The 14,236-nt window shown below is 59.6% G+C and overlaps 1 protein-coding gene across 1 annotated transcript in view; it reads right to left on the minus strand.

Annotated features, from left to right (window-relative positions):
• Window positions 1–37: 37 nt before the first annotated feature.
• The window catches only part of ASIC4 (acid sensing ion channel subunit family member 4), a 29,256-nt gene continuing 15,057 nt past the window's right edge, over window positions 38–14,236 (minus strand). Inside the window, exons 2-10 of the mRNA XM_068138799.1 lie at window positions 5,114–5,258; window positions 4,810–4,937; window positions 4,560–4,719; window positions 4,071–4,127; window positions 3,814–3,967; window positions 3,341–3,432; window positions 2,948–3,027; window positions 2,523–2,627; window positions 38–2,251 (exon numbers count right to left, since the gene is read on the minus strand). Coding sequence (XP_067994900.1) covers window positions 2,132–2,251; window positions 2,523–2,627; window positions 2,948–3,027; window positions 3,341–3,432; window positions 3,814–3,967; window positions 4,071–4,127; window positions 4,560–4,719; window positions 4,810–4,937; window positions 5,114–5,258 — 1,041 coding nt within the window. The 3' untranslated portion in view covers window positions 38–2,131. The remainder of the gene's footprint in view (window positions 2,252–2,522; window positions 2,628–2,947; window positions 3,028–3,340; window positions 3,433–3,813; window positions 3,968–4,070; window positions 4,128–4,559; window positions 4,720–4,809; window positions 4,938–5,113; window positions 5,259–14,236) is intronic.

Here is a 14,236-nt window from a genome sequence, read left to right on the forward strand (position 1 = left end):
GCAAGGCTTTCTGTGGGCAGCAGTGCAGAGATGCTTACCTTCAAGCAACACAGTACAGTGTCTCTTGTGGTGCCCAGCATGTGAGCACAGGATTGTAAAACGCTTCCTGGCTCCCTCTGCCACCTTCCTCGGTGTGGGACCAGCTCTCCCAACTCTCAGTCTTTCCTGCTGCCCCCAGCCCTCACAGGCAGCTCTGGACCTACTTGTGCCTCTTTATTAGGGAGCATTTGTACATTTATAAAACAGTGACACGCATCTCTCACCTTCACCAGCATGAGGGTGTTCGCACCGGCCCTCCCACCGTGGTGCCCATACCGACCCCGCTTGGGGCTGGCTGCTCCCACTGCTAGGGAGGGAGCCACATCCTGCACCCCCTCAACCCTGGCCTGCTGCAGGAGACCTTGGTGTAGGGCTGGCCAGTATGCCATGGCATGTCCCTGGGCTAATGTGTGGCACCCCTCTGGGGACACTCTTGCTTGCAGGTGAGTGGAGGGCAACCACATGTGGGGCTGGCACAAGGTGCACTGGAGGGGCTCCCTGGGGAGCACAACTGTGCCTGCCCTGCCAGGAGGCTTGCTGAGCGTCCACCCATGCCATGGGACACAAGGCACCACACAGCCTGGTCCTTGCAACCAGGGGAAACATGTTTCCATGTGAGTGCATATTCTGGGGGGCCATTGACTGCACATGCCCAGAGCCAGAGCTGCTGGACATGTCATCAGTCTGGTCCCTTGTCCCTGTCCTGTCTCTTCCACATGTGTGGCCTCGGCAGCTGCAAGGACGATGGCTCCTCCTGCATCTATGGCTTTGGCCACAGTGTGGTATGACCATGTTCCAGCTGTGGGCACCAGGCATGGACATCAAACCAGCAGGGCCAGGGGCCACGTGGCTCAACCCCAGCCTCCCCTAGAGGTCCCAAATTCCTGCCCTGGGGTCCCCCTTTTTGCCGTGTGTGTGTGTTGAGGGGAGCTTTGCCAGCCTGCCCCCCCTCCTGAGATATTTTGGGCAGTTTGCCCTGTGCTGGTGTCTGCTACAGTGGAGAGGGAGGGGGCAATGTCCAACAGGAGTGCTGTGCATCCTGCTGTGGGTCCTGCCGTGGGTCCTGCCATCTCAGGGCAGGCAGGAAGGTTGTGGGTGCCAGTCCTGGCTGAGGCTCTGGCTAGCAGTTTGGGCTGTGTGGTGCTGGGCACGGGGCACCCTCCTAACCATGTACAGTCTGGGGGAGGCACAGTGGGTGCTCAGCACCCGAGGGGAGGGAGCGTGGCAGGGGATACGTGCACAGTGCAAAACAGCGGCAACAGGCAGGGGAGGGAGGGCAGGACTCCCCATTGTGCCACCTGGCCTGTGCCAGGCAGCTGCACCAAGGGATGGGCCGCTCTGGGCAACACCTAGGCAAGGAAAGGACAGGGAGGGCTGCGGGGCACGATGGACGGGGGCAGGACTTGGGGTCTATTGAGGGCCATCACTGGAGTCGGGGGGTGGGTGTCACAGTGCAGGGGTCTGGCTGGGAACAGTGACAATGAGGGCTGTACAGTCGTGGCAGGCTGCACAAGGTGGAGGAAGGGTGAGAAGATGTTTGGGGGTGTCACAGTGGTGGTGGTGCCAGAGGTCAGGGTGGGGCCATGCAGGTGTGGCTGCAGGTGGGGTGACCCTGGGCTGGCCAGGGGCCATGCTGCTCAGAGACGTGCCCTGCAACGCTGCCCTGCTCTGCAGCAGGAAGGTGGCAGGGTGTGATCCCTAGGCAGAGAGCACCCAGTCACATCCTTCTCCTAGGTGAATTCATGCAGGGCAGAGACCTCCACCCAGGAAGGCTCACAGAGGAGGTCTCTAGAGGGGCTCACAGGGACCCCAGCTTACCTCCTGCATGATCTGCATTGTCAGAGCCCCTCTGTCCCCACTCCACTTCTCTCCCCACCACCCCTGGTGTGCCCATTCTCCTCCATGCCATGTGCTTGAGAAGGGACTGAGCCCACGTGCTAGGGGCAAGCGGGAGGAACAGGCAAAGGGGCTGGGGCTCTGCTCTGGTGCTGGTGCGAGGCAGCTGCAGAGGCCCCGTGCCGCAGACCCTCTCCACAAGGACAGTGGGGAGGGGAGGTGGCATAGGGCTGCCCCTTCCCAGTCCTGATCTGGCCTAGCAGGCGAAGTCCTCAAAGACCCCCTGGTGAGGGTAGTGGTGGCGGTGGTGGTGGTTGGGCAGGATGCCCGCGTTGTAGGTGCCCTCCACGTGTCGGCCCAGTGTCTCGCAGGGACTCTGCAGGGATAGCAGTCAATGGAGTGGGTGCAGACACCATGAACTCTGTCCCATTTGCCCTCCCACCCAGCACAGTCTGTCCCCAGGAGCACCTTTAGGGGCACCCAGCTCCCTGCCACCCAGCTCCCTGCCACCCAGCCTGAGTGCACCAAAAGTGGAACTGTGCTGTCTGTTGCTCTTGGGATGACATCCCTTCCCTCAATGACAGGGGAGGATGCTACTGAGGCCCTGTACTCACAGCCCCCCAAACAACCAACTCCCATGGGGGTACCTGGTCCTTGAGCTCCTCCAGTCCCAGTGTGGCAATGCTGCCTGAAGGCTTCTTCAGGGGTGGCTTAGAGCGATGCAGGACCCGGCTCACTCTGTCCCGGATCACCTGGGTGCAGACAAGGGGTCAGCTCCAAATCCACATCATAGTCTGCAAGGACCTGCCACCCCCTCCCCTGCCTGCTCAGGGGAAATGGGGCTGACACTGGAGACAGCACCTCTACCCATCACCCTCCCCATCCTCAGGTCACCAAGCATTGCTGAGATCTGTCCTACTTCCTCTACCTCTTGATGAGTGTTCCCCAATTTAGGGGCTGTTATAGCCCTTTGGGTGGCCATGCACAGCACCCCCTCCCTCGGGAGCCTGGTCCCCATTCTGCACCTCACCCAATTCCACTGCCAAAACACAGCCCTGAAGGCTCAGCACACCTCGTAGACATAGTCCAGGATCTCCAGGATGGTGAGGATGCTGGCACCGATGAACAGGCCCATCTGTCCCCCGATGTCCCCTGGGGAAGAGGACAAGGAGATGGTCATGTGGAGATGCTGTGCAGTCCACCAGGACCCTTGTGTAGGCCACTGGGGCTGTGGGCTGTGTCAGGGTTATTGGACAGAGAGGCATAGCATGGTCATGGGGGCAGGGAGTGCAGAATGGAGGGAGAAGGAGACATATGGGACAGAGGACAGTCAGCAGCATGCCACCCATCAACTAGTCTGCAGCCAGCTCCTTTGTGGTCCCTTCCTGATCAGCCCTATGTCCTCCTAGGTCTGGGACCCAAAGCTCTGCACCTCCCCATCCCACAGGAAGGTTGAGGAAGTCACCAAGAAGTCCAGCAAGGTCATAGGCTTTCTTCTGCTCAATGGCCTCGTAGTTGAGTGCCTCAAAGAAGATGTCCAGCACCAGGAAGTTCTCCCTGTGGGGATAACATAAGGCTTGGCAAGGAAGGCTCATCACCAACCCTCCCATGCTCATTGTGCTCTCAAACCTCTCCCATCCTTCAGCCTTCCAGCCCCCAGGTGCTCCCAGGGCCATGGTGAGTTATTCAGGCTGGTGCAGTGGAAATACGGAAGGAGAATGTTCCAAGCCAGGAAGGGACAGTGGGGTGGGAAGATGCTGTCAGGAGGGCTAAGAGGATGGGTCAGGGAGGTGCTCTAGTGGTAGCCACCAGATGATGCTGCAGGGACCGTGCATGGCAGGACCCACTCTCCCCACATTCTCCCAGGAGTGGGGCGTTTCTCAGGTCCCCAGATTCCTTTCCACCCAAGCTTAGCACACCCCAGCACCAGCAACTCACCGAATGTAGGTCTCGTTCTTGTTGTACTTGCGGGCAAGGTAGCGTGCTGAGCCCTTGTTGGGGATGCGCACCATGGAGATCTCCTTGCCATAGCGTGTCAGGTTGCATGGCGTGGGGCAGCTGCAGCGCTCCTGGCTGTCCTCCACCGCTGCGTCTGGGAACATGCACCCATTATCATGGCTGCACCCCTCCCCACTTCCCTTTCCAGGAGCATCTGACTGACCCCCAGCCACAAGCCTGCCCACCACCACACCTACCCAGCGTGTGGTCAGCACACTCGATGTACACATTGGGGGAGCAGATGGATTCGTTCCCTGTAGAGAAGCAGATGGTGAATGGGGTGAGAGTCTGGTCCACTTCTGCCTTCCACCCCTGGACTCAGGCAGTGGGGCAGGAGTGGCCTCTGGGTTCAGAGGGGATGGGAATGGGTGGCCCTCATCTGCAGGCTGGCTGAGTCAGAGGTGGCCCCTGGGTACAGGGCAGACAGGGAAGGGACTGATCTGCAATGTAAGGAGGGTAGGACAGGGCCTGACCCAGCATGAGGAGAGAAATGGGTGATCCATGAGTGGAGAGGAATGGGGCAGGGGAGACCCCCAGGTGCAAAGGAATGAATAGAGGAGTACCCTTGGGTGCAGATGAATGGGGAAGGGGTGGTCCTTGGGTACAGGCTGTAGAGGTATGGGGCAGCTCCAGGCAGGACTGTGGAGGCAGTGGGATGCCCCCACTCTGTCATGCACACTCCTCACCTGGCATGTGGACCATGCGGCAGTGGCAGCTCCGCACCACAGCCTCCTTCTCACACTGCAGGCGGCAGGCAGCAATGCTGTAGGTGTCATAGCCAGGCAGCGTCTGCTCCCCCTGTACGCTCGCCCGGCAGTTCCCCCATGGCTGCGGCAGGTAAGTGAGCTGTGGGGCAAGGAGGGCACTGCTGCAGGGCCATGCCAGCCTGGGTGCCTGCAGACACCTCCCCTGGGGCTATGGGGTCTCCTGCCTTACCCGCTGTTCCTGACAGGACACAAAGGTCTGGAAGCCAGGTGAGACACCAAAGCCCAGCTGATGGATGTAGGGTGGCTCATCCTGGCTGTGGATCTGAACCCGGATACCAGCTTCAAATGATGTCTCATCTGCAGGAGACACATAGAGGGGCTGCACGCCTAGTCACAGGGTCAGCATCCTGCAGCCCAGCTCCCCTCCAGTTCCCCACCCGCCCCACAGCCCTTCCCTGAGAGCCCTGCTTGCTGAGCAGCCCTCAGTCCCAGCACCCCTCCTCTGTGCCCTGCCCCACCACAGCACTACTCACTGGTCTCTCTCCAGATGGGCAGGTACTCTTCCTGCTGGATGTCCAGCATGATCTCCAGCCCGTTGCCCATGCCACCTTGGCGGGTAACCCGTGGGTTCCTCCTGTCTCCGTTGAAAGTGTAGCACTTACCGTAGCGTGTGTAGACCTGGGGAGGAGAAAGGAAAGGGTGTGAAGGAACAGACAGGGATTTGGCAGGGTGTTTTGCAAGCAGGATGAAGTCCTGGCACTCCTTTTCAATCCCACAGAGGTCCTGGAAGGGGGAAACACCCTTGCATGGCACTTGAAGTTTTTCTAAGCCTCCTTCCCTGATGCTGCCACACTTTTGGGGGTGAAGCATCAATCCCAGCACCCATGGGGCAGCACAGCCATCCTGCCCCTGTCAGACAGAGACTCACAGGGGTGAAGTGCTGTGGGCCACAGCGCTCTCCCCGAAAGCGGCACTCCACCAGCATGTCCTCGATCTGGTGGCCCAGGCGGTGGAAGAAGCTCTGCATGGTGCGCTCGGAGCGGCGGGGCGGCAGGAAGCGTGAGTAGTTGGCAAGACGTGTCAGCCAGGCACGCCGGTCCTCTCCCAGCACGGCCAGCATCTCAGGCACCAGGGAGCGGTTCTCCCAGGCCAACCCCAGCCACTGCCCCACCGAGTAGAGGTCGGGCTTTGTGAGGCTCAGGAAGCGTGCCCGGTTGGGGTTGCAGAGGGTGACAGCTGGAAAGCGGAGCTGGCGAGCCCAGGTGAGCCGTGCCCGGGTGTGCACTGGATGAGAGAGCAGGTGGTGCAGGCGGTCGGTGGCACTGGTGGCCAGCAGCCCAGTGGAGGCCAGGAAGGCCAGGCTCCACAACAGGCGGCGCAGGCGGGACTGTGGCCGGGTGCACATGTAGTGAAGCCCAGGGATCCTGGTGGCTCGCAGGACACCAACGACAAGCTGGGCAGTGCCACCATCCTGACCTGCTGCCACGGTTTCCCCGTCCTGGCAGCAGGCAAGAGGCAGTGGCATGGCTGCAGGCAGGGCAGCTCCTCTGGAAAGCGGGGTGCAGGCTGTCCCTGAGGCTGTCCGAGGTCTCCAGTCCCCTCCAGTGAGCTCTCCCTCCTGGGAGTCTTTTGCTTTGTGCTTTCCCAAGAGGCAAACGTGGCAGGCGCCTTCCTGAGCTGCTCCAGTGACGGGTGAGGGGAGGGAGAGGAGGGGGCTGTTGCAAACACACGCCTTTCCCCAACCTCCATTCAGGAATGGAAAATTCCTCCTCGAGCCAGACTGGGATGGGGGTGTGTGTGTATTCTGTGTACCCTAGTCAGGGTGAATTGGCAGCCCTCAGTGCCCCATCATGATGGCACCAGTGTCACAGCCCATCTTGTGTGAGCACCATGCCCAGGGATGCTGGATCCCAGCTCATCCTCTGACCTGGCACTACAGTCCTCTCTGGGTCTCTGCCTGGACCCCCAGGGTCTCCGACTGTGGCTGCTCTGGGGCTGGGGGCCGTTCCCCATAGAGGCAGAATTGTGCCAGGACTGGGGGGATGGGGCATTGCCTCCTGCCAGCACTGCTTGGGACCACATGCATACCTTGGTCCCCTGAGCTGCAGCCTCATATTCCCTGCCCTGGAGGTTGGGGACCTGAGTGGATCTGCACCCTATGGAGTGGGAGAAATGGGACCATGGGGCAGAATGAGTGGAGTCGTGGGGTGGGAAGCTGTGTGGAAACCCACCTGAGCCCGGCGGGTGCTTTGAAGTGACGGGTGAGGCTGTGATCAGAGGATGGCAGCGGCAGGGGGGTGTCTGCGCCAGGCTGTCAGCGCGGCTGGCGGGGCCCCGACAGCCTGTCAGGGCGTCTTCAAAGCTCAGCATCGTGCTCCGCGGCAGCTTCTCATCTGCCGATGCTCCTAGGCACCTGCCGTCAGCATCAGCCCTGATGAGTCGTGGGCTGGCCCCAGGGAATGCCACAGCTCTGACACAAGCAAGGACTGCCATGCCCCCAAGCGAAGGGCAGTAGCCCTGCTACCCAATGGCAGGTGGAGCAGCAGAACAGCGGTTAAAAGAGGGCACTGGAAAGATGGGAGCTTCCACTCACCTCAGCAGTGACTCTCAGCATCATCCGTGCTGCTAGCCATGGTGCCTGAACGAGTCATGACTCTGCAGCCATCCCAGGGACCCAACTGGCATCACGGAATCAAAGAATGGTTTAAGTTGGAAGAGATCTTTAAAGGTTGTCCAGTCCATCCTCCCCGCAGTGACCAGGGACATTTTTTACTAATCAAGCTGCTTGGAGCCCCATTCAACCTGACCTTGAATGTTTCCAGGGATGGGGCTTCTACCACCTCTCTGGGCGACCCGTCCTGCTGGTTCACCAGAATCTGAACCGGCAGCTTGGTGACAAGACACAGAAGGATGCCAGGCAGGTCAGGCACGCGGTTTGGCCTCGGGAAGTAGGACAGGTTCATCGCAGGGAGGTAAGCGGAGGCAGGATGCAGCATCCCGGGTGCCCAGGGGTGACAGGGCATTACGTTCCACCTCCACCGCAGCCCAAAGGCTCCTGGGGTGCCAGCTCCGGCCACGCTCCGGCGGTGGGGTGGGCGGTTTGCCGGCGGCCCGGAGGGGCAGACTCCGGCAGGGGGCAGCAGGGCCCTGCGTTTGAGCCGCGGAGGGTGCGAGGCGCCGGCCCCACCGTGCTCCCCCTGCACTTACCCTACCGCTGCGCCAGCTGCTGTCCCTGCCCCAGCCCCTGCCCCAGCGCCAGCCCGGACTAGGCAAGACAGAGTGCCGCCAGATGCCGTTTCCCGGCTCTTATCCCAGTATCACCTCCGGGTCCTGCCGCGGGGCAGCGGAGGGTACGGCCCCGGCCCAGCGGGCGGCAGTTTGGCCACCCAGCAGTAGGGAGCAGCCGGCGTGCCCCGGAGAAGTACGGTCCCAGCCCTGCCGCCACGGGACGCCAGCTCTGCGGTTTGCTTTGCTGGAAGAGAAAATGCCTCTGCGGGTCCCCAGCACTTCAGCTACCGGGGACAAAAAGCCAAGGCTGGGGAGCGCCCCTCACCACCCCCACGGCCTAACACCTCAGAGTCGGCACTGACTCTGGCACCATCTTTGCCACGCACAATGCCGGTGTGAACACGGGCACTGTTACGGGCTTCCCTGCCCTCTGCAACGTCGGAATCAGCTCCAAGGGTCACCCCACACTGAGCTGTCCCCTCCAGCCTGTGTATTTTTTCACCACCCTCAGGACACGGCTCAGACCCCTCCATAGCCCCTGTACCGGTACGGCTGCGTGGGGCTGCTTGAGCTGGCTCGGCTGCTCGGTGAGATTTATTGTGGCTCTCAGAGCCGGAGGCTGCCAGCCTGATAACATCAGCCCCTTGCACACCAGGGCAGCTTTTATATTAGTTTTCTTTAAACGGAGGATGAGCTTCCCAGGCTGGAGGAAATGTCATTTCTCTGAACACTTCCATCTCGTGTGGGTTCAGACATCTCTGGGAAGCATCACAGTCACCCTGGAGCAGGGTGAAGGATGGGGAAGGGATGCAGAGGCTGGGGCACATGGGGACAGACAGCTCAGGGACAGAGACCAGTGGAGCAAGGCTTGAGGAGAAGGTCCAGCAGCAGCAATGGCCTTGTCCCCTGTAGCTCCCAGAAGGCAGGCACAGCTGCAGGGATGCATGAGCATCGTAGAGGCGCCCTATGGCGCCCAGCTGAGTTACTCACTTGTAGGCTGCCAGGGTGCCAAGGCCAGATGTGAAATTGCATTGGTGAGAGAACAGCACAATTCTGAAGGGCTTTGCCTTTCCAGAATGACAAACCCAATTAGATAACAGGGAAAGCTTAAGGAGAAGGAGGAGGTGGAAGGGCAGAGAAGACTCTGTCTGCACCGGGAACATGATTTCCTTCCTGTAGCTGACCCAGAAAAGCACCTTGCAGAGTTGGAGCACATGTGTCCAGCTGGGGCTGGCATCTGGGTTACAGGCCCCCAGGCCCCCTGCTCTGCTCACCCAACCATCCTTTGGGCCAGGGCAGTAGGATTCCCACACCGTGTGCTGGTCTCCCTGCTCAGCTGCCACACGCTGGCATCCCCGTGCCATGCTCATGTGCAGGGGAGACCCCATTAGGGAGGTGATTTCTCTACATGATTCCTCATTTCCTTGCTCTCTGCTGTGGAGACACGATGACCTTGACAAAAATAGCTGCTTGCACCTTGGCTGGCAGATCCAGACAGAGATTTGTGGGTGCTCTGGCATCCTCCTTGCCACCTCACACTGCTCCAGGGGCCCCCAGCTCTACCCTTCAGGGACTTGCTGTCCTGTCCCCCCACTGTGGAGACCCCCATGGGAGCAAGGTGCTGGCCTCCAGCATCCCCACCCTGGCTCATGCCAGCCCACTCACAAGTACTGGGGTAGTGAGGACCAGCCCTATATGCTCCTGGTCACCCTGTCCCCACTGCTGCCAGCCCATTGTGCCAGCCTTTGGATGATCCCAGCTGACGCAGATATTTCTGCGGCTTACATGGCTCCCTACAGTATTTAGCCTCTGGAAGACGACGTTAAACATTGCAAGCGGTGACAAATCCTGATTGCTCCGAGGAGACAAGAGGCTGCGCTAAGCTTCCAGCCAAACATTTTCATGTGAGGGAAACCAACTGCATCACATGTGGTGCCAGTGCCTCCTGTTCTTGCACACCTAGCACACCCAGACCTGTTCCCACATTCCTGCTGGGACACACAGCCCTGCTCTCATGACCCTGCTGGGACAGACAGCCTTGATCCCACATCCCAGCTGAGATGTGCTGACAGGCAGGCTTGGGCATGAACACACCAAGCAGGAGTGAGTACTCCAGCATAGAGACAGCCCCGAGAATAGTCATCATGGTCATGATGGGGATGGAAATTCACTGGAGTGCTGCCCACTTTAGGCTTGGCAGGGCTGCTGGTTCAGGGGTAACCTTGAGGGTGATCTCCAAGTACCCCAGCTGCCAGAGCTGTGGTATAAAAGAAAGCAGCCTCCGAAATTGGAAATGTTGCTTCCTGAATGAGTGCAGGATGCCTGTGGCCATTTGACACAGCACAGGAGCTGGGGTCAAACTGGAGTGATATTGGTACAGCTGCGGCAACAACACAGCCATGCATGATGCTCACTGCTTTGTTTCTGCCCCTTCACTGCGGCCATCCCAGCCCCTCACCATGCCTCTTGTCCCCTAGGGAAAGCCTTCACTGTGTCCCTCACAGCCTGCTCCCCCCCTTGCGCAGCATTGCCAGGCCCTGCCTGGGTGCCCTGGGAAGGAAGCCGCAGCGCTGACGCCAGCATTGCAACTGCCCAGGATATGAGATCCACTTGGATTCAGCAATTTCAACTCATTTCAAGCCCGATTCTGCAGCAATTTTCTGAGCCAGTGGGATGTTTTTGCCTCTGCAGACATCCCTTCTCATGCACGGTCACACTATTTCCCTTCCCTGCTCCCAGGAGGGGTAGGGGAACAGTGCCAGGATGGCTCAACCCCAGCTCTGGCAGCAGCACAGCCATCCCTCACCCTGGCAGTCCCCTGTCCCATTCACAACTGCTGGGATGGCTCCTGAGGGATGCAGTCCCGCTTTTGGGGTCCAGGGCTCCTGCCTCCATGGGACACCCAGGTCTGCAGCCTCAGTCCTGGCAGAGCATGGCACCTTAGGCCTGAGCCAGGCACAGCAGTGCTGGGCTAGGCTCCTTTTCTCCATCCTGTGAAGGGCCAAGCTCTGGACCATCCTCCATGGCACCCCAATCTGCTTCCCCATAAGGAGGATGAGCAGCAGGGGGCCCAGGGAATACTATGGGAATATTGCAGAGGGGCTAGGACCCCTTCTGCCACTGCAGATGTGTCTTTTCTGTGCCACATGCCAGCCTGTGCCAGCTGAGCCCCCTCAAGCCAGCAGCAGAGGCTGCATGTGTGCGCATGGGGCTGGCAGAGCCCCTTTTGTGCCAAACAGGCGCGTGGCTGGAATACCAAGCACTCAGCTGTGCCACAGGCTGTGCCACCAGCCAGACAAAGTGGTAAGAGGCACCCGATTCCCATAGCCAGGCAGGGGTAGCCGGTCACAGCTAGGCTGCTGCCTCTGGGCTGGTGCTCAACCCAGTGTCCCCCAGCCGTGGGCACTGTCCAGATCAGAGCTCCTTGCTCCTGACAGGTCAGGCACACAGGGATGCAATGCATGGTAGAGGGATGCACTGCACACATGGGCAAAGACATCTTTCCAGCACATCTGCCCCAGCACTGCCAGCGACATCAGTAAAGAAGGGGGATTTTGGCACCATCCTGCTTTTAGAAGCAGCATCTGTGACACCACAACCAAACTCATGTGCTGGTGAAGGAGCAACCTCTGCAAGCCATCACCCCATGACTTCTGCACCAGCCAAGCCACCAGCCAGAGGGTGCTGTTCCACCGGTGCAACTGGGAGCCAGAGAGGCCGTCACAAAGAGGTGACAGGCACCTCAAGTCCTCACTTCTCAGCCTCACTGCACAGGCAGGGCCTCTAGCAACAGAGCAGGTGTCATGGGAAAGTTGTGTTTTCACCTCCCACTGCTCCTGAGGGGAATTCATCCCAGAGTCTCATCTCCTCATTCCCAACCTAAATTTATTCATGGCCAGTTTGTAACATTTGTTCTTGTGCCAGCATTGTCCCTCAGCTCAAATAGCTCTCTCCCCCTCCTTGTGTTTCCTCCCTTGAAGTATGTATGAACAGCAATCCCATCCTCTCACAGCCTCCAGCCTGCCAGCCTGCACGTGCTCCTGGTTTCCTCTCCCAGTTCAGGCTCTGCTTGCCTGTGCAGCCTGGCTGCCTGGCATTGCATCTGCTCCAGCTCCTCATCAGCTTCCTCAGCCCTGGCTGCTCAGGGCTTGCTTACTGCTCGGGTGAAGGTTCCTGATCCACTCAGATGCATGACTCTGCCCTCTCCATCCCACAGTGCCTGTGGGGCAGCATCCATGTAGGGGTGGCTGGCCTGGCTGGGGCTAACCTGCTGCTGCAGGTCTGCTGGTGTCTTGTGCTTCTACATGGTTTGCTTGTACTAAGCATTTTAAAGCAGCCAACAAAAGGGTTACCTGAGTAGGTGAGGGAGACAACACCAAGGGAATTGTAAAAGATGAAATGCTGGGGCTGCTGCCCAGGTGGGGAGGTGTGCTGCAGTGCAGGGTAGGGGTGCAGAGAGGCTGGGAGTCAGGAGATGGGGAAGCCCACTTCAGCCTGTGTCAGCCAGCAAACCTTACTGAGGTGCTGACCAAGCTGCCTGTCTACCCTAATTTCTTCCTAAGGATGTGTGTTGGATGCTGGGGCTGGGGAGGTTTCTGCCCTATGTTTCTGCCTTCTGCTTCCTCTGGGAGGAACATGGGAAAACACATGGGGCAGAACCCAGGTGGTGCTTAGGGTGCACCAAAGCTGCCCCCCTGAACATGTCAGGGTGAGCTTGCTGAGCTGCTAACAGTCCCTAGGCTGGCCTGTGTTTGTGCTGAGCATCAATCCTGACGTGACTCTGTGCACTCTCCAACACTCTCCAGCCAGCTTCCAATCCTCATACTCCCCCACTGCCATGCAGGTCATGCAGCCCTGAGCATGCAGCACAGCATGCTACAGATAAGTGTTGGGATGGGCCGAGGCTTAACCTCACTTCTGCAAACTCAACAAAAAACACACAGAGCAATAATTATGTTTTTTGGGTAGTGGGCTCCTCTTGGCAGCCAGAGGAGACCCAGCACCACATGCAGTGCTGTGCAGACACAGCTGGTCTGCGGCACTTGACCCCGGGACCAGTGAAGGATCCCCAGCCCTGTCATTTCACTCAGAGATGTAGTGCTGAGCCCATCCATCCTGCAGGCTGGAAGAAGCAGGGAACACAAAGGATGCCTGAAACTGGGGTATGCAGGGTCCCTAGGGCTGTTTTGTGGAGTGCAGGAAGCCTCTCTTTTCTGCCTGCTTTCACCATGCGGGGACTCTAGAGCTGCAGGATGTCCCCTGGTACCGTAGGTACCCTGCAGGGTGTCCTCCAGTACCCTGCAGATACATCAGTACTTGTGCACGGAACTGGTTGGATGCTGGTGGATTTTGGCTGAGAGACGGCAGCAGATTCTGGGTTGCACGGGCCCTTCCTCTCTCCCCTTGGAGCGCTGGGGCACCGCGGGAAGGCAGCGCGCAGCACCGCAGTCCCCGGCCCGGCGCAGGGACAGCTCTCCAGGCACCTCTCCCTGGGGACCACTTCTCTGGGAGAGCAGCCGCGAAGGGAGCGCTGCGCTGCCTGTCCCCAAAGGGTTAACAAGCAATTTCCTTTGCTGACAGCTCGGAGACCGTTCACTATCGACTGCGGGAGAATAAGAGGGGAGAAGCAGCGAGATAAAAAGGCAGCAGAGCTGGCACCGCCTGCTTAATCCCAGCGTTTAATCTGCTGGGGCAGTGCAGGCAGCCTTATCTCACCGTCCTTCTGCTGCTCCATCTCATTACTGCTCCCACGGCTGCGCAGGCCTCGACGCCGGGAGATGTAAAAGCTGAGCCGGGGAGCGTGGGCCTGGGGCAGCAGCTGCTGCCAGCCCAGCCCGCCTCGCTCGGCTGCCTCCGCCGGGCCCACTGTGCCAGAGGGCACATGCTGGCACCCCATGCCTGGCACACACACGGCCCCCCCGCTGCCCAGCTGGAGCGGGGCGGCTGCACGGGCAGACGTGGGCGCACGGATGCATGTGCACACAGACTGCATCCACGGAGCCTGCCGTCTTGCTCACCCCTCAGGCTGTCACAGAGCCTCGGGGACACACAGACAGTGTCACACACACAAACACATCCCCTAGCCTTTGTCCTGTGCACGTGATCTGGTGATCCAGCCTGTGTGAAGCCCCTGCCTCCGTGGGTGCAGGGAGGATGCAGGGCTCCGTGGAATGGTACATGTAGGACACAGTAGGTCCAAGACAGCAAGCAGGGCAATGACACTTTGATATGAATATCCATTCTCACCTACCCAGGTGCTCCCTCGCTGGATGCCAGACCAACCCTTTTCTATCTGCTCATCCTACCCAGCATACCACAGATAATTTCTGTAGGTCACCCCTGTCTGGCTCTGGCAGCTCCTAGGGCCAAAGGGCAGGAGTGGACAGGAGTGGACACTGCCTCCTGGGAGCTGCAAGGTGCCAGCACAG

This window comes from Melanerpes formicivorus, unplaced genomic scaffold (genome assembly GCF_026170545.1).
Source record: "Melanerpes formicivorus ecotype bairdi unplaced genomic scaffold, bMelFor1.0.p_v2 SCAF_5, whole genome shotgun sequence".
Taxonomy (NCBI): domain Eukaryota; kingdom Metazoa; phylum Chordata; class Aves; order Piciformes; family Picidae; genus Melanerpes; species Melanerpes formicivorus.